The 24922-nt window shown below is 42.3% G+C and overlaps 1 protein-coding gene across 3 annotated transcripts; it reads left to right on the forward strand.

Moving 5' to 3' along the window:
- Nucleotides 1-1294: 1294 nt before the first annotated feature.
- Nucleotides 1295-24922, forward strand: ndp (norrin cystine knot growth factor NDP). Of its 3 annotated transcripts, XM_074657710.1 has the most exons (5): nucleotides 1295-1622; nucleotides 2648-2853; nucleotides 3016-3096; nucleotides 17734-18173; nucleotides 22625-24922. In XM_074657710.1, the coding sequence occupies exons 4-5, from the start codon at nucleotides 17967-17969 to the stop codon at nucleotides 22847-22849; spliced, it is 432 nt and encodes a 143-aa protein (XP_074513811.1). In that variant the 5' UTR covers nucleotides 1295-1622; nucleotides 2648-2853; nucleotides 3016-3096; nucleotides 17734-17966; the 3' UTR covers nucleotides 22850-24922. The 3 variants fall into 3 exon arrangements, with proteins under 3 accessions (XP_074513811.1, XP_074513810.1, XP_074513809.1); XM_074657709.1 differs by having other exon boundaries at nucleotides 1295-2853; XM_074657708.1 differs by lacking the exons at nucleotides 1295-1622; nucleotides 2648-2853; nucleotides 3016-3096 and adding an exon at nucleotides 3246-3751.

The raw sequence follows: 24922 nt of genomic DNA on the forward strand, positions 1-24922 counted from the left end.
GGGACTCGATCAAGTCAGGGACAACTGCAAAAACATACCGGCGATATCTGCTCGGGTTAAAGGGGTGGGAGTGAATCATGAATATAGAATATAATAGAATTGCTTTATTGTCATTGCACAGAGTACAACGAAATGAAATAGCAATCCTGACAGTGCATACAATAAACAGTAATACAAATAAATAAGAGTTAAAAAATATATATATATTATAAATAGAAAATATGTATGCTTGACCTATAAAAACATATATTGCACTTCAGATATTGCACATTGCTTGTATTAGCATTATATACAAGTAGTAAATATATACAAAGGATATATTGTCTCCTGAATAATTTTGTTTTCATATTTTATTTAATTGTACTCATATTACTTATTTATTTTAATATTATTATTATATTTTTATAGTCTGTTTTATTTACTCTTTTGTGCCTTAAACATGTCTTAAACATATAGTATGTACTCTATCTATCCTGTGCAGGTGAATTTATAAGTAGGTGTTGGGAATCTAGTGTGTGAATTTATTTTATTCACTTATTTATTTTATTATTATTATTATTATTATTATTATTATTATTGTTAATAATAATAATAATAATAATAATAATAATGATAACAATTTAAAATGTTATTTAATTTATTTAATTTTAATTTTTTATATTTTAATTTTAATTTACATTTTTTATTATTATATCATTAATACCATTTCTCTCCTCCCTTCTTTTTTAATACTTTGTTTTTCAATTTACAGTTACTCTCTGTTATTATATGTACATATTATTTTTATTTGTTATGGTTTAGGAGGTTGTAGTCATTTTTTATAAAGAAACAATGAAAAGCACGTTTAAAAAAAAAAAAAAAAAAAAGACAGGAACAACTGCCACGTCACAGACTTTATAGTCTTTTATACGCTGATGAAACAAGGGCCTAAACACTATAGTGTCAGCAGCCACAGTTTATGGTCCAAAATGCTAACCAGGCAGTGACATATCACAAAGATGGACTTGTATCCAGGTTGTAATTTGGATAAACAGTTGAGGAAGTAAAAGGTTTATCATAATTTTAAAAACCTTTCAGCAGCAGTCACACAGGGACAACATTACTTTGCTATTTATTATCCTCCATTTACCCACTATCGCTACAGAAAGTGAAAGCGCTTTTACAAATTGTCAGAAAGCTGCTTTTGCGGTGGTATGTCATCCCAGTGAATCCCCTCCTTTTGCTCAATATATCGTCCGTCTCCTGGCTTTTTCTCCCCCGCGCCCCCCCGCCTGCCCGCCCTTCCCCCTCCGCATATGGGATTCACATTTGGCTTCGCCGACCATTTTTCTTAATGTGATATTATGATACATTATCTGAAGCCATTTACTCCCTGTCACCACCCCTCATGTGGACACAAGCTGAGTAAGCCAAGGAGAGGCGGTCAGATTCTGTCCAGGTGAGTTATGGCCGTTTAATTTGACACTGTTCGCAGTGGTGATCATTTACAGTGCCTGAAAGTGTAATCAAAATACAAAGTGTGCTTGCGTGGGTTTCTCGCTCTCTTTCTCTCCAGGAGCCTGTTGGTGGTGGATAAGTTTTCACCCTCTCCTGCTGCCGGCTGTAAATCGCCGCTGTCGAAGGTGTGTGTGTGTGTGCATGTGTGAGGGAACAGAAGGTGAGAAATTTGGGGGTCAGCCGAGGTCTTTCAGGTAATTGTGCTTCTTAAACTTTTGACCCACTAAGCCCTACTTAGTGTGCTGCTTGCTCCCCTTATTTCCCCCGAGAGTTTTCACTCTGCATACCACGACGTACGTGTGTGTGTGTTTTTGTACAGCTATCTTTGTGAGGACCAATTTGAGTTTTAGACCTTCAGAGTAAGGACATTTTTGGAAAGTGAAGACATTTTGGCCGGTCCTCACTTTGGGACGGACCTTCAAAGGCCTTTTTGAGGGTTCAAACTTGGTTTTAAGGACCACGTTAGAATTAGGCTTAGGTTAGGGTTAGGGTAAGGGTTGGGGTCAGGCATTTAGTTGTGATGGTTAAGGTTAGGGTAAGGGGCTAGGGAATGCATTATGTCAATGAGTGTCCTCACAAAGATAGAAGTACACGGTTGTGTGTGTGTGTGTGTGTGTGTGTGTGTTTGATACAAAGAGTGTCTGAACATATGCTCACACAGCTCATGTTATTCTTTTTCACCTATTTTGGCATTGCACTCATTGTTATTCCCACACGGTTTGAACCGCCCCTTTTCTTACTTAATCATTCTATAAAAAGTATTAGTTTGTCATGTTGTGCTCTCCCCAACCTGCTCCCCCTCATCTGTCTGTGTGAGGCATGTTGAAAGAATGCATCCTCACTACTTAGACAGTAGATGATGTGACTTATTCATCTGGCTGTCTTCTTTCTTTGCCAATTGCCGTCAGTGTCAGTTTTTGATATCACGCTGCTCATTTTGGTAACTCAAACTGTTTTAAAACAACCCCCACCAAAACATTCCAGAAATGCTGAAAGAGAGAAGCAAAGTAGCTGACGTAATGCATCGCAATAATTTGGCAGCAGTTGTGTGCAAAGCGTATGATCACTTGTTGTCTCAGGGCAGCAGCGATGCTTCCCTCGTTGTTAGCTTCCCATTCATCACAGTTTGTCCCCTTTTTTTTATCTTCAGGGTCTCCATGTTGAGCCATGCGAGGATGATGGATGAGGCCGTTACAGTTTGGATCCACTCCGTCCGTGCTGCTGTTGTTTCCCAAACATTCAGGCACGTCACCGTCTCGTAATTGTTTACAGATGAAGACAAATATGAAAAATGAAATATCCAACAAGTGACTCGTACTAACAATTGACCCACTGGGTCCTGTATATTTTTAAAAAGTGAGTGATGAATGCTTTTTTTTCTCCCCCTCACATTCATACGTAGTGTTTGAGAAATGACCTGTTCATTTGGGTATACTTTTGAAACATTTGTAAAACTTTCATGATGAGTGAGGTTTTGTTTTTCTTGTGATTCAACATGTATATATCTGTATCCTGCAGGTGGAGGATATCCCAGCATCACAATCTCAACTTTAACTACTCACAGCACAGATGCTACGACCGAGGGAGAAGACTGCTGAGGTGAGTTATTTAACTCCTCTTCTTTTCCTCCCCCTCACACACACACACACCCACCTGCACACACACCCCTACCCCCTCATGTCATGGTAGGAGAAGCGCGTGAAGAGGAAGGCCACAGGGGCCAGTTGTTTTTAAATAAACTAAATCTGCTAACAGTTTTATAACCCTGACCTCGTAAAACTGGCTGCAGCTTTTGGTCAGCTCTCTCCTGATGGGGCGAGCAGAGCCGTCCAGGGCTGGAATTCCCATTTGCCGCTGTGGAGCGTGTCGGTACGTCAGCTGGTGTGTGTGTGTGTGAGAGAAAGAGAGAGAGAGAAAGGGCGTATGATATACGATTGCTGTGTCACGATCCACATGTGACGACCGTCCTCACAGGCAGAGCATCCAGGCTGCTCCCTCTTTCTGGTGATTTCCCTGTGAGAGAAAAAGTGAGAGAGTGTGACGACTGTGGGACAGAAAAAAGAGAGAGCGAGAGGAGGTGAGAGAGACAGAGGGAGGAGAGAATAGCGCTCAGACAATCTGTGTGTGTGAGAGAGAGGTAGACACAGGAGGAGAGAGGAGCTGGCTGGGAAACAATAGTTGAACAACAAATCCAGTGTTGCGTGCAGGATCTCTCTGGATACCGCTGCTGTCTTTCTGCTGCCGGGCGCTCAAGGTAAGACCACCAACCTGGGCGTCACAAATCCGGATCAGCACAGCTGCACATCCTGTCTTCATTTTTATAGATATATTCTGTTTTCTAGCTTTTTGACATGCCATAGGAGAATTCAGTTTTAAACTACTGCAGCCTGGATGTGAAATAATGTGTGTTCATCTTCCATTTATGCATTTTTACGTGCATGATACACGGCCACGCTCGCACAGAGTTTGAGTTTAACTTCTGCTCACTTTTTCTCATCCCTAAGCTCAGGTGCACATTCCTCTTTTATTGCAGGTTTCTGCACCGCGTGCGTCCAGAAAACTGCAAATGGTTGTGATTAGGAAACAGTGTGACATGATGTGTAATAGGAGGAAACATGTTTGTGTTGGCGCTGGCGGATTCACTAATCAGGCACTGACAGCGATGCTGGAAGGATAGCGGGAGCTCGCTGAGTGTGTGTGTGTGTGTGCCGGAGCGTGAGGTTAATAGCGGTGTGAATAGCTATGGATATGCGTTTTACAGGTGCGTGCGTTTATGTCCACAAGTGTGTGATTGACTTGGCCTGCTCCGTTGGACCCTGAGGCTGCTGGCTTGTGCTGGAAGGAGATGATGACAGATATAATAGACTCTGTGGTAGGCAGGAGGAGGAGGAGACGAGCTACCACTTCCATAATAACTGAGAAGGAGAGGCGTGTGCGTGTGAGAGGGAGAAGGTGTTTAAATGAAAAATGAAGTGAGTACAAAAGACTGGGGGATAATGAGAGGGAAGTCCAAGTGGGAGGAAAAACATCTGAGAAAGAGACAGGAACGGCGAAACCCTTCGGAGGACAGGCAGCGTCAGAGAAGGACACAATAAATAGGAGAAACAGAATGAAACTGAGATGTGTGAGAGGAGGAAGAGGGCTGGAGGAGGTGAGAGTGACAGAGAGTCTGACACAAGAGGAAAAAAACAGAGGTCGAGACTGTGTGATGCAAACATCCCTCCAGACATCCCTCTCCGCTTCCAGTGACACCAGATGAGAAACAGTTTGTACGGCGAGAAAAACGTCTGCGTTTTTTTTTCACCAATTGAGTCTGCATCCTCGCCTCAAACTAAAAGTCACCTTTGAACCGCGTGGAGACTGAGAGAGAGGAAGAGGAGTAGGAGGTGTGTTTGAAACATCGCACATTCAGCCAGGTGCAGATAGACAGCAATGCTCTGGCAGAGCAGTGCGTGGTTGGTTTTTGTGTCTCATGTTTCATATTCTCACACATGCAAACACACACACACACACAGACAGGGGCCCATTGTTGAGTGTGTTTATTTGGACAGTGTTGAAGCTTCGATAGGCAGTTCACAATGTCTCACCGCCGCAGGAATGTGCTTCTGACAAATGGATGCACTGCACGAACCGCAGGCCATCGAGAAGATCCTTAACGCCGCCCTGCCAGACAAGCATGTGACAGATCTCTGCTGCCCGGAGAAACCTGGTCCAATGCGATAAAACAAACACGCCTACGACTCCTTCGCTCGCTCTCTTTTTTTTTTAGAGGGCGCCTTAAGGCTCGGAGCTGAATGGAGGATTGATTTAGTTTCATGCACTGGTTTTAGCCCGCAGCACGCTGCGTTCCCACCGTGTTCGTTCTGTCTGATGAGGATGGAGGAAGCAGATTTAGGATTTCAGGTGCATGTGCGTGTTGACCCTGCAAGATTATGTTTCTATCAAAGCACATTTAAAGCTGCAGTGGGAAGAAATGGAGCAAATATGATTTCAAAAAGTAATAAAACGGTCACTATATCCTGACAGTAGTGCATGAGACATGTCCTCCGGTGCTCCTAACAGCATCTGCAAGATTTCACAGACCGGAATAAAACAACCAATCAGAGCCGAGCTGGAGCCTGCCGTCTCTGAGCAGCTGTCAATCACTCACAAACTCTAATCAAATGGTCAAACTAGGCAGCGCTGATCAAATATGAATCAATATTATGTTACTGTAATGCCTATTTATCTCCTCAAATGTTGTCAGGAACATCTTGTAGTGCACTGTTTTGCTGTAAAATGAGAAAATTTGCAACCATGTTGAGATCTGCTGAGGAAATACCAAGCACCGCCCACAAGCCGGAGCACAGCCAATAGGAGCGCTCTCTCTAAAATGACCTGTGATTGGTCAAAGTCTCCCATCACGGGTTCGATTTTCTAAAGCCTGAAAACAGAGCCATGAAGAGGTGCAGAAGTCTAGCTTTCTCTCAGAACACTTGAATTACAATATACTGGATTTTTTGCACAATGCTGCTTAAAAACGTGTTGCCTACTGAAGCTTTAACAGCACACTCGGAGGTAAAATGTCAGAAAGAAATAGGAGAATATTCATGCATATATGTCCTATGTGTCTTCCCTCTGTGTCGCTCCAGAGTTTCTGAGAAGCCGAAATTGTAAAGCTAACACGAGCTTAGCTCCGGCTCACATGGCTGCCTGTCATTGGCTGCACGCTGCGCTCAAATCCACACTGTTTGTCTTATCTTTACTGGGGGGGATATATTTAGTGAGGAGCTTAGCTTTTAGGAGGTTGGCGCGTGGGGAGGGTAAAGAGAGGGTGAGTGTGTGTGCAAAGAGAGAGAGAGAGAGAGAGGAGAGAGTAAGTTTGTGTGTTGCGTTTCAGGAGCTGGCGTCAGTAGACAGTGGAAGAGCTTGGCACTCTGCATGCCAAACTGTGTGTGTGTGTGTGTGTGTGTGTGTGTGTGTGTGTGGCTGGAGGACAGGTCTGTGGGTCTGTCCCCCCGCCCTCACTCCAGTCAGGAATCTGCCCTTTAGTTTATTAAAAGCTGGTGAAACAATGGAGGGAGGTGAGGTTGAGGAGGAGGGGGGGTGAAGCACTAAAGCAAATCAGAAAGGAGTGTGATGATGTAGTCAGAAAGAAGAAGAGATGGAGGGGTTGCGATATAGGGAGAGCTATTCATGACGGCTCAAAAAATTACCCCACTCTACCTGTCATTTCTCCCTAATCCCCCCCCTCCTCTGGTGTCCTTTGATGCACCTGTTTTCTGTGCGTGGCAGCGGGGGGGCTCTGTTATAACTGCCCCACTGCCACCGCAGACAGACCCGTCTCTGGACAACAACTGTGTACTCAGCTGCCGGCTGGCCCGGGTGATAAAGCGGAGGATCCCTCTGAAGATCTGGCTCCTCAGCCTCGGGCCCATGCATGTGCCATCACACACCAGCATCCCAGCAATGTTTAGAGCCCCCCAGAGCAGCAGCAGCACGACGACGAGCCCCGGTGTTCTGTATCTGCATACGTGTGAGAACAAAAACCCATAAGTGAGGTGGGCAGGGGATATTTATACATGCACCCCACTGCTAAGAACAAAACGTGGTGACGTGGACTGAGAAATTCTGTTCTACACGACATATGGCTGGAACAGTTGGGAGGCTTCACGGCGTCACTTCTCATAACAGATTTAGAGATAATGTCAGTGTTTCACTTTTACCTCTTGAACAAAAGTCTTCATTATGACTTTCTTTTGCACCTCAGATCTTTTTGGAATTGCTTCAGTGAGTCGGTGCATTTTCATTATTAAGGAGAGAAACCATTCGGGCTACTAATATTCAATTATTAAAAAAGCTAACTGTCTAGTCCAAGGGGAAATCTCCAAATTACTTGTTCTGTTCTGCACCAACAGTCCAAAAATCCAAAGATATTAAATTCACCAGAAAAAGTATTATTATTATTAAAATTATTATTTGCATTTTAAGAAATGATATAGGTACAGAACATACAACAAAATAGAAGGAAATAAAAATTAGATCAAATTAAATAATAATCAACGAAACAGACAAGAGAGAAAAAAATAAAATAACTGATTACATAAATATCAATTCATAGGATATAGTTGACAGATAGCTGATAAATTCATGTAGGAGGATACATTATACCAATAAAAAAAGAAACAATAACCGGGTGGCATAAGTTCACACACGCAATCTTCTTCGTTGTAATATCTAACCCGGTGATCATTAGAAATGTGTGTTTTATATCTCATCTTTTTTAAAACAAATTTATGTTTGGGAATAAATTACTTAAACATAAAAAAATTGTATTACAATAATTGTCAATTCATTTCATGTTGATGGACATACATATTAATGAATCAACTAACTATTTCAGCACCAGGAGCCACAATTATTTATTTCACTTTTACTGTTTTGTTAATCTGAGATTCCACTTTCCCAGTGGTGGAAGAAGTATTCAGATCCTTTCCTCAAGTAAAAGTAGTAATAAAATGCTTTAAAAAATATTACATAAAATAAGTCCTGCATTCAAAATTTTACTTGAGTGAAAGTACAGAAGTATTATTTGCAAAATATAATTAAGGCAAGACACCAAAGGCAAAACATGGTTTTTCATGCACTGGTCAATTTTGGGCTATTTATATATTCTATATACAGTATATTCTATATCATAGATATATATATATAATTTGTTTATTTGCATCTGTAGATTTCACCTAAAATCACCAAAGGTTAGCATTAGATAATCGTTTGCCTCATTTGCAAATTCAAACATTCAATTTTAGATAACTTGTAATAATTAAAAATAATTGTCTTAATGTACTTTCCAGTTTCATTCCTATCTATATTCTGAAGGTTTTTACAAAGGGGTTTGTTCATATATCATTCATAGCCTGATTTATACAACATTTCATTCCTAAAAACATGGTGAAAATAGATTTGTTTTTTTATGGTTGTTGACAGTATTTTATGATTTATGGAGGAATAGAAAGATGTTTATATTTATATGCTGGATATGCACATTTTTTAATAACCATTTAATAATATAATGTATAATTTGCATATTAAAACAAACATTTTAAGAAAACTTGTAATACAAACAATAATTGCCTTAATGTAAGTAATCAGCTAAGTTTCATAGCGATATATATTAGTTATTTTTTTATCCTATTCACCTGGTGTTGTCTCACCTTAAAGTATCAAAATTAAAAGTAGATATTATGCGCTAGAATGGCCCTTGTCGGTGTTATATGATTATATATCATATTATATTTATATTATAGGTTATTGTGTGAAATCTTAATGTGCAAAGTAACTAATAAATGTCCAATAATTGTAGTGTAGTAAAAATATAATATTTACCTCTGAACAGTTGTGAGGAAGAATTATAAAGTAGCATAAAGTGGAAATACTCAAAGTACAAATACCTCAAATGTGTATTTAACTGCAGTACTTAGTTGTGTTCCACCGCTGTACCTCAGTAGAGGGTCTGTCCGTGTGCGTGTGTGCGTGCGGGAGGCATCTTCTTTCCCACCGTCGCCTCTAAGAGAGACATCAATATCTGCTCTCCTTAAGCTCGGAATCACCATCTCATAACTCCCAAAGTCCTAAAGCTCCAAACCAGAGGGATTGTGGGCTGTAAGGAGGGATTGTATTGAGGCTGTGCGGTTTGGCTCCCCACATATTCTTAACCCAGACTGGATCTTTTTGCAGATACAGAGCCCTTCTTAAACGATCTGCCCCGTGGCGCTGCTGCTAAAGCTGAATCTACAAAAATCAAGCGGAATATACTACATTTGATTTACCCTATGACATGTGATATGTCTTTTAATAAGCAGTACATGCAGATCTAGAGATAGGTCTCCACACTTAATACGTGTGTAGTTACATATAATGTTTAATAATTTCATCTGCCTGTGGGCCTCCAGCTTTGGCTCTCTAATGAGTTTTTGAGTACCAGGAATTCCACATCGGTCCGTAAAAAAGAGAATAATTTAGATTTTTGGGCTCTTGTGCCAAATTATTAAAGTTATGTGCTGTCAAGCTCTGGTTTTCTCTACATGCTGAAGCAGTGTGCATGGGGCTGTAGCAAGTAGTAGTGCAAAGGTTCAACATGCCGGTTCGGTTTGTATTGGGTCATGGTTTCGATTTGGTTTGTTTTGCATATTAGTGAGAAGAAAAACAACCAATGTGTTTGAACTCCAAAATATATAGAGATTGATAGTAATGAATGAAATTTCTACATTATATGAAGACATAACACTGATTTTATACATGAAATAAGGAAGGCTACTTAATGGTCAAGTAGGCCATGTTCAGATTGCCTCTTCTGTGTCTCTGGCACCTCATCACATAATTAGCAGGCCTGTATTTAATATCGGTGCAACGGTTCAACGAGCCCACGGTTTGTACGTCATTGAACGGTTCATTTTTTTATGGTTTGGTTTTGCATCCCTAGTAGTAAGAGCAATACTTTGCAATTAAAGTTTGGAGGGTCTTTTTGTTTTTAGCCTTTCCAAAATGAAAAATACAAGAGCAGATGTGTAACACTGTGTTTATTGTCAGATGGAATAGGATAGGACTAACTACCTCTACGCTACAGTAGAAGAACAATGCTGTTTATTTATTTAGTTGTCTTCCACATGGTCCTCAGCTGGTGAGCATGACTCTTTGGGGCTGCTTTAGCTTCAGTCTTTTAGCATGTTATCACCTACATGTAGCCATTAAGTGCATATAAAAGTCAGCAGGAAACAGTTTTTTCAACCAACTTGGTTGCTTAGCTTTTCAGTTGCAGCCCTTGTTGAATCTCTTGACCTCTGTTGATCCGAGGTCTTGGTCTTTTATGGTGTTTCTGCACAAATATCACAGCAGCAAGTCCTCTACTGCCCCCCCACCCTCTGATAATAAAGACACCACTTCGGTTAGATGCACTACAAACATTGGAAGGTTGTGACTGATCATTTCTGGTTGCTGTACCAGAATATCTCTTTACCCACTTAAAGCAGCAGCACTGTTTTCTAGTGTTTCACCACATGCACAGTATCCCCACTCCACGGAGGTCTGATCATGGGCTGGTGTCACTGGTGTCAGAGCAGGGGCTTTAGGATGACAGAACTGAGAACCTGGACCACTTGATGTACCTAAGGTGTTAACCATGACCTCACTCAGTTTCTTGTCCCAGACCACATGCTATTTCTGAATGTCTTTTAACAAAGATAAGGTGGCTTTGCTCTCCAACAAAATTCCTCACCTTGTCCGAATGGAAAATTAGATTTTCTCTGTGGAGTTTTACTGGACGGAGCCTGCTGGCCTCGCACCAGTTTCTCCACAATAGTCCTCAAGAGAAGTTGTTTACTTTCACGGGTAATTCAGAATGAATTAACTTGTTGTGTTTTATGGAGCTCTGCTGCCAACGGAGCTGCTGTTTCTTAATGAAAACAGTAAGGACCCAAGGTGACATGGTGATCCAACACTCCTCCCAAACATAGATCAGACCTCAGGGTGTTGGGGATAAAGGAGGAAGTGATGGAAGCAGAAACATGGAGGAAGAAGGCTGCACTTTTAAGTGGAACACAATGGGGGATTTGTTTTTGTATTTATATCAGAAACACCAGCTCGATTTGAGTCAGTGGGCTACCTCCGGGTCTGAGAGGTGAAGCTAGCAGGGGGCGACTCCTCTGGTTGCAAAAACAATTCAGATTGTAACAAAGTTTATGAGAAAATGAGCCACTCACTTGATTTATTACCTCAGTAAACATTGTAAACTAGAGCTGTCAAAGTTAACGTGATAATAACGTGATAATAACGCATTAACGCAAATTTGTTTTAACGCCATTAATTTCTTTAACGCATTAACACAACTTGCGATTTTTAGAGTGAAGAGACTGACATCATATGAAACTAGAAAACCTAAAGAATCCATTAACACCAACCATGTCATGCTAGCTTTTTCGCAAAGGAGGTTGAATAACGCTCCAAACTTGCGCTAACTTTTGGCGAGGAAAAACTGTCATGACCATTTTCAAAGGTTGACCTCTGACCTCCAGATGTGTGAATGAGAATGGGTTCTATGGGTAACGACGAGTCTCCCCTTTACAGACATGCCCACTTTATGATAATCACATACAGTTTTGGGGCAAGTCATAGTCAAGTCAGCACACTGACACACTGACAGCTGTTGTTGCCTGTTGGGCTGCAGTTTAACATGTTGTGATTTATGCATTTTTTTTTATTCTAAATGCAGTACCTGTGAGGGTTTCTGGACAATATTTGTCATTGTTTTGTGTTGTTAATTGATTTCCAATAATAAATATATACATACATTTGCATAAAGCAGCATATTTGTCTACTCTCATGTTGATAAGAGTATTAATTACTTGATCAATCTCCCTTTAAGGTACATTTTGAACGGATAAAAAAAATTGCGATTAATTTGCGATTAACATGGACAATCATGCGATTAGTTGCAATTAAATGTTATCGGTTGACAGCCCTAGTTATAAGCTTTATGGTTGCATAAAAACGTCTTATTCCGCATTCAGTTGTACTCAGCTCCACCGTCTTGTGTCACTTCTTGTTGCAAAAGAACCAAAAATGCCGAACTCGAGGTTTCAAAACCGTAGTCCTCAAACCAGTGGCTGATGTCATGGTGACTCCGACCACTTCTTATATACACTCTATAGTTTGAGAAGACGATGTGGTTGATTCCAAACAAAAGATCTAGTAAAGACACAGACCATAACAGTTTGGGGTTTGCGGGTCATTATAATTGGGATGAGATTGGGGGAGGAGGGAGTGGACGTGAGGATCCAGCTGCTGTTTGTGAACACCGAGGGCTCTATAAATCTGAGTCCAGGGCAGGTGTGGGTGAGCTGGGGGAGAGGAGGCCACGCTGGCCGTCACCCTGCCTCAAAGCTCCTGACCTTCTGCTTCAACCAACAGTACAGACAAGCATCACGGATCAGCGCTCACAGTGCAGTAATGAACTCACTCGCACAGATCCTATCTCCATAAAAGCCCCCATTATCTGAGCCAGCTGCCATTCATAGCTATGTATTGATATCACCAGCTTTCAAAGCTCAGTAATTATGATGTGTAGTCACCTTGTAGTGAGGGATGTCCCTGTTTGCATAGCAATGCAGTGAGAGCAGAGCTGGCTGCATAACAGACAGATGACAATCAATAGAACATCATCTCTTTGTTGCACATAAAAAGAGAAAACAGTTTATTTGGCTTGTCCTGGTATTTACTAGGCGGATCACTCCTGTCATTATCTTTGTTTGCTTGACTTCACAGAAGGGCCAGGAGCTGTTGTCTGTTTAACAAAAACACATGTTGGAGTGGGGGATTTGTGATTTACGAGGAAATGCTGAGGATGTTTTCTCTCGTTTGGCCATAAATACAGTTACATTCTCATGTTTGATCTGAATTGATTTAACATGTTTTCACTTTATAAAATCCTTTTTAGAGTTTAGAGGATGCTACAATCACATATATTGTCTGTTAATAGTACAATATCGGTTAAACTTGCAATAATTGTGTTTTTTGGCAACCAGAAACCAGCACTGACATATTATCACCTTTTTAAGTTGGCAAATTAGTTGGCAAACATGTGTATTTCCACATCCAACAGACATGCAGCAACATTAGCATTCATTTGTAGTCTTGTCTCTGTCCAGTTGGCGAATCTAAGTTCAATATTCTCTCTCTTTTAGCTCTGTTTTTGGTCTCTACCAACTCCTGAGGGAAATATTTGGCTCTTTAGCTGCTAAATGTTCCGCCATGCTCACCAGCTAGACGCCAACTTTGTCTGCCGTTTAGTGCTGGACAAGAGATGTACAGTGGGTTTGCAGAGCGTTTTTCTAAAAGTAGTTGTCTGCTGCGACTGAAAGCGACGCTCTAAGAGTGGTGAGAGTGAACCGAAGCTGTGAAGTTGTGGGCCGTGAAACCAAAACCATAAACTGAAAGAAGCTGCGGTAAAGCTGAGGGGAACCAGAGTCCAGAAATGATCAGGGTTCATCCTCACTATGAGCGACCCCCTTTCACATTACATATCCTCATTGTTATTATTAGAACATTGATCATACTTCTGGCAGTAATAGCTCATCTTGTGGCCGTGTTTTGTTGACAGGCTCTGTACAAAAATCTTCTTTTAATTACTTTGTTTTGCAATGTGCTGACGTAGTGCATATTCACATTGTGTACCAGACTAAACTTGGCATATAATGAAGCTGCCATGTGTTGTCTGCTGTATGAACAGTACTTAACGGGAGCTTGGAGGCCACAGGTGGTAGGTAGGAGGGTGGTAGGTGGGGGTTCCAGGAGGTCGATAGGGGCCAAACAGCAGATTTTTTTCCCCGGTCTTCCCTTATTTGTTCCTTTCTGTATAGCTATGGTTTAAAAACATAACTGCAAATACTCATAATGATTCCTTTTCTGGGCATCAAATACAGAGGCTTTGTCATAGCTGTCGGGGTGTGATACCGCTGCACAAGGGACCCTTTAGCACCTGTATGAGATGCACCAGGCTTTCCATTAACTACAATGTAGACCCGTCCACAGCAACAGTAAACGCTCAGAGCCGGGAGTGACGTAGTTTAGAGAGCGAAAAGACACACACAGGGTGAGTGGGAGGTTGGATCCAGTCGCTTGCTCGCTCGATCCAGTCGCTCAGTCCAGTCGTTCGGTCCAGTCGTTCGGTCCAGTCGGTCGTTGCTCGATCCAGTGAATGGCTCGCTCTGTCAGGTCGGTCACTCGCACTTTCCAGTCGGTCGCTCTCTCGATCCAGTTGATCACTCTCCCGATCATTGACCCATTAATTTGGTCTTTTTAGAATTTAAAACCATTTAAATCTTGGAATGAGCTACTCTGATCATGCCTCCATGTGCTTGGCTTCAACGAGGTGGAGGTGAACATGTAGATATCTTGTAAAAATAATATCCAATAGTCCTCTTGACTCCTTCATTCTCATCCTCATAATGATTAAATCCATTAAATGATAGCCTACACTCAGGCACCATCCTTTAGTGTGTAATGTCCAAGACAAGCGCACTAATGCAGCAGGTAGTTACACCACCAGCAGCAGAGATGAAGATAACAGTCACCGCTGTAACGCTCGGCCAGGTACGGCTGGCAGGGCCGGAGGTGCTGATGGGTGCTGGCTGTATAAAGCAGCCTGCTGCTCCGAGAAGACCGGGCCGACTGTTATGTAAACCCTGCAGCACATGTTCGACGGGCCAACAAAACATCTCGGGGAGTATTTATTTTAACAGGCCAAATGATACTTCTATTTCTCAAAGGAGGAATGTTAAGGTTAAATGATTCCCCTTAGAAAGAAAAACATCGGGGCTGGAATGGTGGGGAGGGAGCAGCGGGGAGGAGGCAGGCGTATAAAGGTTTCGAGTGATTTCAGTTTAAATGAGGAAATCAGTGGAGTCGTGCAGCGATGAAGATGGATGCTAAAGACGGAGCTTTGATAGAATGCAGTATTGTGTTCATTTCCTCTGCTTTAACTGAGCCAAACACTCCTGCTCAAGAGGGAAGTTACTGCCACAGAAACTAGACCACTAACGTCACATGCACCACTCTTATGATCCATGCACAGGTACATACAAGACACTTAGACACATCTTCCTGCCTAGTTATAACGTAAATGGAGATTATTAAAACTATTGCTTACATAAGGATTAGTCGTCACCAAATATTTACATCCAGTAACTACCAGACTGTTACATTATCTGAACCAACTGACACAGCTAACGTTATCTTGCTGACATATGATCCATTTAGAGTGAATAATGTGGAATATGGTCGACACATCTGGCCCAACACTTTATTGAACGCTGTTTAATCTGGAAAGATTTTAAATTGCATTTCAGAGAAATAATTGCCTCATATCGGACACAATTGTGCCAACTCGTTACACTCCTTTTCCACATTCGGTCAACTCGGTGGAGTGGATTTAAAGATCTGGACGCAGGAAAGAGAAATAACACAAATATCTCAAGTTTATGTCTAACATCGGACTAAATGACTAAAAAAATTTCATATAGGTTTGCAGAATCTGATATTCCCTGCTCATTCTAAACTGCACGAACTCATATTTCTCTTCGTATGAACTTCTTAAGAAAACAAAGTAATACCTATGTTAGGGTTTGCAGATAAATTACAGTATTTTTCCCCCTTAAAATTGTAATTTTTGGAAGTTATGCTAAAGTGAAATCCTGTTTAAAGGAACAGTGTGTAACATTTTGGGTGATTTATTAGCAGAAGTGGAATATAATATTTATAACTATGTTTTTATAAGTGTATAATCACCTGAAACTAGGAATTGTTGTGTTTTCGTTATTTTAGAATGAGACGTTTTTTATCTACGTAGGGAGCAAGCATGGATTTATAAAGAGAACTGGATACAGCGTTGTAGACGGGCTGCAGTTCATTCCTAAGAGAATTGCTCAGTGGCGCATGAAGCCAAAATGGCTCGACTGCCGAGTGCTATAGTACTCGTATCATCCAGAGATCTTCCGCATCCATTGGGCCCATAGAGCAGGCGCAGTAGCATTTCCTTTAACCCAGCCCTCGCTCCAGCCTCAGTCTGGGTCTCATTCACATGAACAGGGGAAGGAAAATAACTCTGGATTCGGCTATTAGTGCATTTTACAACTTTCAGAACTTTAAAGATTTAGAGTATTTGTACTGGGAAGTTGATTCACCTCAAAAAAAATGTATCCACTGAGATACAGACATCTCTTTCCCAATGTAAGTCTATGGGGAAAAAGTATTTTTGTGCCCAATGGCATCACGTAACGGACACGGACGTTGTAGTACCACCGTTTGGCCACTATGAAAATTTGCTTCAAAGCCCGGCGCTCTTCCTGGGGGCTTGGGAGCGGGTCCTCTTCACGGAGTCTGCCATGTTTCTACAGTAGCCCAGAACGGACAAACCAAATACTGGCTCTAGAGAGAGACTTTTGTGTTTTTACGTTACCAGAAGACAATCGTAGTTCTCCGATACGCTTGTGAAACTGCGGTAACGTGAGCCGCAGAGTGTAAAACTGTGGTACCGCCAGCCGCCGTCTGACTTCCGTTGCTCCTAAAGTAGTGTTATTATAATAAGGATGGTCTCTAAGGGAGGCGAACGGCGTTACCACCGTTTACCTCAGTCTTGGAAAGGGAGGAGTGAGCGGAGGGGTACCCAGTTGGTTGCAATCTGCAACCACACCACTAGATGCCGCCAAATCCTTCACACTGTACCTTTAAATGTACATTTCTTTTGATTGGACATTAATACAGATGTTTATACATCATTAAAGTCCATTTCTTAAGTTTTATTGGTGCCACTTAATGCCCAAATATAAATCAAGCTTAAGAACTTTGTGCACAGACTAATTAATGAATTTACGATCAACTAGTGCAAACAGTCAAGCTACCCAAGACAAACTCATGAAAGTACATTTACAGACATATCCAAGCCTTGAACACATATTTCTATGAAGACCAGGTTAACAGTAATAAGAATATTAAATAAATCTTCAACCTTAAACCTCGATCATTACGCTCCTTTCTCACTCCTTGACCCCATGTGTACACACACACACACACACATACACACACACACCTCTCCCTAATTCACAACACATTGCCTGTTAGCAAACCTGCCGCGGCCAGCCCCAAGCTCCCTCTTAACACGAACCCTATTGTCAGGAGGACAATAAAACTATGAAGTTTGGAGAAAAAAAACCGACATAAATACATGTGAAAATATGCTGCGGGACTGGCAGAGGGTTTGCAGTCATGAGAGGGCTTGTTGGGAGAGCGATTTGTTTTAATGAAAAAGTCATTCCTGGGGAGAGGAAAGGGCCTGGCTGCAGGCTGTTTGTGCATGGCTTAAGTTTCTCCTCTGTAATAAAAGCAGCAGGACTTATGTGTCTACATGTGTGTGCAGTGTGTGGGTGTACAGGGGGGGGACCGTGGAATAAAGGAGACAAAGTAGGCAGCCAGGTTTAGAGACCCACTCACACACTCATCAAACAGTCAATCACCAAAAACTGGCCAAAAGACCTATGAGAATCTGTCTGGAGGCAGCTCCATCTACTAAACACACAGTGTGTGATCTTTTCTACAGCACTTACAGTAATTCCCCTGGATGTACAAATGACTAATAGACAAAACATACTGCCTACTCACACAGTTTTGTTTCTTTATCAGCTCATGTTTGTCTCTTTTTTGCAGACTGTGGTGGATCCAGACGGTGGGGGATGGAGCGGCCCGACGAAGCAACCCTCCTACTACCTTTCTCCCTACAGCTCGCCGACCTTGAACCTCCGCTGTACTAGCAGGAACAAGAGACAAAGACCCTGAGATACAACTTGGATGAAAGAACTGTGAGACCGTAATAAAGAAAGAAATAAAGAGAGACGTGTTGGACGTCCCGTGAGGATCGAAAGCCCCGGGGTGGTCCGATCATGAAACCTTTAATCTCCGTGGGCCCCCCCTCTGGCCTGCTGCTGGTCCTGATGTGCTGCCCCCTGCTGGGCTTCGTCCAGTCTGCCGGAGGCAACAAGGCCAGCGATAACGGACACCCACACCTGGGAGACTCGGACCCAGAGCGCTGCATGAGGCACCACTTTGTGGAGACCATCACACACCCGATTTATAAGTGCAACTCCAAGGTAAGACAGAAACACACTTACATACACAAACACACACCAGTGGGCAACATCATCACACTTCTCTCTTGATTTATTACCTCAGTAAACATTGTAAACATGAGTTTATGGTCTCAATCGCTAGTTTCAAGTCTTCTTCAATACAGCATGATGTTCATTTAGTAAATTATGGTCCCATTTAGAGTCAGATAGACCATAAAGCAGGGGATGCTTTAGGGCGGGGCTACCTTGTGATTGACAGTTCGCTACCACGGCGTTGCAACCCGGTCTAATAGCTGGTTCCCTCCAAAGTTTCCCTCAGGATAGCTGACACACAGAGTCACAGTCTTATATGGTAAAGCAAATGATTAGAGGTGTTGGGCCGAAATGATCCCAACCTATTCTCAAACTTTAAATGGGTAAGAAGCCCGGCTCGCCGGCGTTGAATGTGAACCGCCTAGTGGGCGACTTTTGGTAAGCAGAACTTGCGCTGCGGGATCAACCAAACGCCGGGATAAGGCGCCCGATGCCGACGCTCATCAGGCCCCAGAAAAGCTGTTGGTCGATATGGACAGCAGGTCGATGGCCATGGAAGTCGGAAGTCAACTAGCCCTGAAAATGGATGGCGCCAGAGGGTCGGGCCCAATACCCGGGTGCAGATCTTGGTGGTAGTAGCAGATATTCAAACGAGAACTTTGAATGCCGAGGTGGAGAAGGGTTAGATGTGAACAGCAATTGAACATGGGTCAGTCGGTCCTAAGAGATTGGCGAACGGCGTTCGGAAGGGTGGGGCGATGGCGGCCCCAACCAATTGATTGTTTTCTACTTAGAGCTTTAACTCTTTCACAGTGTGTTTTCAGTTCATGAAAGTTAATTATAAAATGTTTGGTCGCCTAAAAAAGTCTTATTCAGCGTTTGGTTGTACTTAGCTCCACCCTCTCAAACACTAAGATGGTCGAACTTGAGGCTTCAAAACGGCAGTCCACAAACCAGTGGGTGACGTCGTAGCTATTGCGTCCACTTCTTATATACAGACACATGCACAATCTGCCTCATTGTGGTCTCCCGCTCATTTTTGGGTAACGAGTTGTTTAAGGTAACAGGGCAAATGAACTCATTTGTTACAAATATCAGGGAAACAATTTGTTCCAAAGCGAGCCTCGGAGACACAAAGAAAACCCCAGAGCACCGGCCAAAAACAACCCTCCAACACTAACTTCATTTATCTCAGAGAGACATTTTTCTCTTTCTACTAGTTTTACTCTCGTTTGCCCCTCGAAAGCCTCCTCCATTTGGCCATTGCAGTGTCTCGTTCTCTGTCTGTTCTCCATCTCTCCGTCGTTTAGAAGAGCCTCGCTTCGTTTCTCGGGGAGTGACTGAGTGTGTGTGTGAATGTGTGTGTGTGTGTGTGTGTGTGTGTGTGTGTGTGTGTGTGTGTGTGTGTGTGTGTGTGTGTGTGTGTGTGTGTGGTGCTGGACATGGGCCATGCTGCAGACATATTCTGCACCTCAGCTGGGACGCAGATTTGGCCGAAGTGGACGGCTCCCTGTCTGTCAGCCGGCTCTCTCCTGCCTCTGCCAGGGGCTGAAGGGGAGAGAGAGACGGGCCGGAGACAGACAAAGAAAAGTGGACAGCTACCAAATGACATGACGGCGCTGTGTGTGTCGGACAACTTAGAAACACTTAAAGAGACTGATGATCCATTGAATCAATTTTCCCTCTGTTCTTTTGTTGTGCAGTTGTCGAGCTGTAGCGTGAGTGATCAGTTCTTTGGTCTTTTTTTAATATTCTGACTCTGAGTGCATTGAGCAGGTGGCCAAACCACAGCTCGGCTCAGGGAAGTCAGGGCTGAACACACTCACAGCGTGAGTCAGGGCTTTCTATTACAGTACACAGAAAGAACTGACGGGACGCCCGGCTGAGCGATCGTTTTACACCTCGGTGCGTTCAGTTCACACAGAATCCACCTGCACCAGGACTTAACTCGGTGTCTCTATGTACAGTATGTGTGTAGTAACGGGGTGTTTATAGGGGTATCTGTCTGTGGTAGAGCAGGAGGGATGAACATATCTCTGTGTGCTTTCATCTGCTGCCCAGGTGTCTTACATTTGAACATTTTCTATAGGTTTAATTAGTTTCATGCCGCAGCCAGCGGTTATAAATATTTTAAAGGGGACCTTTTATCCTTTTCCTGTGAGGCTTCAGACTGTCTGAACTTTCACACTCAACAAATTCAGATTTAGGACCGCATCTAACAATTAGTTTCACTATTGATTAATCAATAATTTTTTTTGTTGAAAACATGTCTGTTATAATTTCCCAGAGCTCAAGTCGACATCCTCAAAGTTGCTTGTTTTGTCCAACCAACTGTCCAAAAACCCAAAGATGTTAAATTAAATTAACTAATTAATTAATAGACAACATAAAACAGAGAAAAATGTCCACACTGAATCAGTGGCAAGACAGTCTAATGAAAGTGTACACAATGGGAAAAAAATTACAGCAAAACTCCTCGTAAAGACAGACATGTTTTTAAACAGATGTGCTGCTGTAATTACTTTTTTTAGATTACCAAAGTAATAAGGTGCTGCACCGATTGATTTGTGAATTTTCCAAAATGAAAATCTGTCTCGTTTAAGGTATTTTTGTTTACTTATTTATTTATTATTATTATTATTATTATTATTATTATTATTATTATTATTATTATTATTATTATTGTTATTATTATTATTGTTGTTATTATTATTATTATTATTTTGAGACTCCTCTCTATGTAATTGTAATGTTTGTTTGTTGTACTGTGTATAGCTCCTTTTATTTTTCATATCCTCATAAAGCAGCTATGTATATTCCAAACATGCAAATTTTCACATCTGAGAGGCTGGAAACAGAGAATGTTTGATAATTGACTCAAACGATTAAACTATTAATGAAATCATTTCCAATTCATTTTCTGTCTAATTGATGATTTGATGAATTATTTCAGTTCTTGTCAGGATTAGGGTTTTCAATTGATTAAAATATTTAATTGCAATTAATTGCAAATTAATTGCACATTTTTTATCCATTCAAAATGTACCTTAAAGAGAGATTTGTCAAGTATTTAATACTCTTATCAACATGGGAGTGGGCAAATATGCTGCTTTATGCAAATGTATGTATATATTTATTATTGGAAGTCAATTTACAACACAAACCAATGACAAATATTGTCCTGAAACCCTCACAGGTTCTGCATTTAGCAATACAAATATGCTCAAATCATAACATGACAAACTCAATGGGCATGTCTGCAAAGGGGAGACTCGTGGGTACCCATAGAACCAATTTTAATTCACATATCTTGCGGTCAGAGGTCAAGGGACCCCTTTGAAAATGGCCTTGTTGTTTTTTTCCTCGCCAAAATTAAGCGCAAGTTTGGAGCGTTATTTAACCTCCTTCGGGACGAGCTAGTATGACACCGTTGATACCGATGGATTCCTTAGATTTTCACATTTTTCTCTAACCTCCGAAAGATTGATTGCTTTAATGTGTTAAAGAAATTAGTGGTGTTAAAACTAATTTGCGTTAACGCCTTATTAGTCAGGATACTGACCACAGCCGGTGAATTCATCCAAAGTTGACCCACAATCTGAAAGGGAACTGGTTTAACTTGCTGCGTGTATTAACAGGTTTCTACAAAGCAAAACTTCAACCTGCCATTAGTTGTAGGAGAAACAGTTTTAATTTCAGTGATTGGTCATTACTTAACGTTGCGTAACCTCTGTATCAGCTCTTTTTTCCTCCAGCTGGTCATGAATGAAAGCAGTAGAGGGGCGTTACAGGAGAGGATTTGTCGCTGTTTGACAGCCTGATCCTCAGCTGGGACAAAGACAAATGGTCTTAAAGTGGCGACAACACTCCTGATGTGTGTGTGTGTGTGTGTATGTGTGAGTCTGTGTGTCACCCTGCCATGGCCCCAGACAGGCTTTTGTCAAAGTGGGTACACGGGTGGCGACACACAGCAGCTGACAGAAGGACATGACACAGGAGTCTGTTTAGGGAGGCGACGGGAATGTGGTGACCCACAGAGGAATGCCAGTCGGACGGTCACAACACTAATCAGGCCTGTGTGTGTGCGTGCATGCATGTGAGTGTGTGTGTGAGCTGACTGGTCAGACTTGGGGAAAGCTTGATACAGTGGTTTTGTCCTCTCAGCACAGGATGGTTTACCACATATCTCCCTCTGGATGGGACGATGTAAACCTCGTGTGAATGTTTGTGAGTGACCCTAAGCTCTGAGCGGCAGCAGGTGTAGGAGTGAGACTCGCCGCTATCTCTCAGTTTGCAGGTGCAAGGCCGAGGCTCTAGGAGACAAACAGACGGCTCACTTTTAGAGGCTTTTTTATCATCCCTGACAGCGCCACGAAAAAAACCTCCGTGTGAATGACTTATCTGTGCTGTCTTAATGTTTTCTGCACGCTGTGTTCCAGATGGTGTTGCTGGCGCGCTGCGAGGGCCACTGCAGCCACACGACCCGCTCCGACCCCCTCATCTCCTTCAGCTCGGTGCTCAAGCAGCCCTTCAAGAGTACCTGCTCCTGCTGCCGGCCGCACACCTCCAAGCTGAAGGCGGTGAGGCTGCGCTGCGCCGGCGGGACGCGCATCACGGCCACTTACAGATACATCCTAGCTTGCAACTGCGAGGAGTGCAGCTGAGCGAGGAGCAGCATCCTCCCACACCCTTCAAGACTCCCCAGACCCAGGATCCTCTTGGCCTCGGGCCGGACTCTTAAAGCTATCCAGAGGTTGATTATTGGATCAGGAAATTGCCCCGGAGGACGGCGGCTCAAGATGTTGTTATCTTGGGAGTGATAGTTTGGAGCAATCGTACCACCCTCACACAGACCTTAAAAATTGACCTGCAGCCTTTGGGACTCCCACAGAACACACTATACCCTCTCCATTATGTGCATTCAATCAGTGCAAACCATGCGAATCATACTTCTCCGAGCGCACGAGGCCAGACACCACAAACTGCTGCTCCCATGGGCCACTTGGAGACCCTCCTCGCTGCGGAGACGCACTGCACTCATTACAGGCCTCCGTAATTCATAACACACATGCTCACGAAAAAACCACAGCATGAAGAGCTCATTACGAATATCTGTAACAGCTCTCCGCCAGCTCCATAAAAACCCCACCACGCATTTGACAACAAAACAACACGCCTCGTTAAAAAGCAGCATGGGAAAGGACGAGGCTCGGCGAGCGGGGATCCACGTGAGCCCCAGACATGTGGTGGACCTATAGAGAGGCACCTGCGCCGCGCTCATTTCACCCAATAACATTTTACACACTCCCTGCGGACCTTCATCCTCGCTGTGTAAAACATGAGCGATGCTGACAGGAGAGCTCATCAGGTGAACAATAAACGAGAGGAGGCAGACGGTGTAAGAGGAGCTCCGAGGATGAAAAGATAAAAGGTTAAGCCGGCGCCTGGGTGGTCGTGAGGACTGTCAATAGACCATCAAGGCTCTCCGTGTTTCATTTTAAATGTAATCTATTCTATTTGAGTCTTTGTGATGTTCCTGTCAACATTATTGAAACCGTAGCTGCCGGATTTGATGAAACTGACGCTTCTTGCCTGTCGTGTATCGTTACTAATGTTTTGACAACTCCTGTCAAAACAGATCTACGGTTGCTCCGCGTACGTCTGTACAGCCTGCATACGTTTCCCCTCGTAGTCCACCAGGATGAATTACTTTTCATTTCGGTGTGTGTGTGTGTGTGTGTGTTTGTCAGGCTCTAATACGTCTAAAACTCCATTCAGTGCTTGTGGTCAGTTTATCTGAATTAAAAAAATTAACTCGGTCACGTTGCACCACTTGTGGTTTCTTCTGTCATAAAAACTCCTAATTTTCTAACACCACATAAATTTCAGTGCGTATATTTTGAATTTGAACAAACTCATGGGGGTTTTATGGAAGCAAAAAAAGGGGCCATAATACCTTTTTTTATCTAGCCTCTTGTGAATATTTAATGTTGAAATTTAAACACCACTGAGCACTAAAATGTATTGCCTAGAAATCCATGTCTGGTTTTACGGGGTTTGATCGGCAATTTGAAATTTCCAGAAGGTCATTCAAATTTGTGCACAACTTCAAATACATTATGCATCCAATATAAAAAAACTCTTTTCAAATTACTCAAGATGAAAAACTCAAACCAAGGATGATGAATTAGACCTTTGTCCCAGTGTATCAGTCTGCGTCTTGTCAACCACATGATCCAGGAAAGAAAAGTTCAGACGAACGATTGGAAACTTTTTTGAATGTGTGAAACTGGAAAATCTTTGAAATTGCACCACATCACAATTTTTTTTTCAAATAAGGGAATTCAAACCAGAAAAATAAATCTCACTGGATCACATACATGTGTCACAATATCAGCCTGATTCTTGCCATATTTTAGCGATTATTTTTATCGTCGATAATAGACAATATCATTTTCCAAATGTTTTCTTTCCTCAAAGAAATGTGTGAGGCAGAGGCAGAGTTTTGGGGAAAATGCACTCCTTGTATTTAACATTGTATTGTGCCTTTCACATTTGGGTTGGGCTCTAAAAAAAAACTTGATAAATTGTTAGCAGACAACCTGTATCTGTTCAGGGATCAAATTATCTTCATTACTGTTCAAGTAGTCTGTGAGTAATGGAAGGTTATTTCAGTCCAGTCGCACAGCAGTTCATGAAATAGTCTTTCAACAACATATTGTTTGTGCGTTTTCTAA

Source organism: Sebastes fasciatus, chromosome 14, assembly GCF_043250625.1.
Source record: "Sebastes fasciatus isolate fSebFas1 chromosome 14, fSebFas1.pri, whole genome shotgun sequence".
In the NCBI taxonomy this organism is placed as follows: domain Eukaryota; kingdom Metazoa; phylum Chordata; class Actinopteri; order Perciformes; family Sebastidae; genus Sebastes; species Sebastes fasciatus.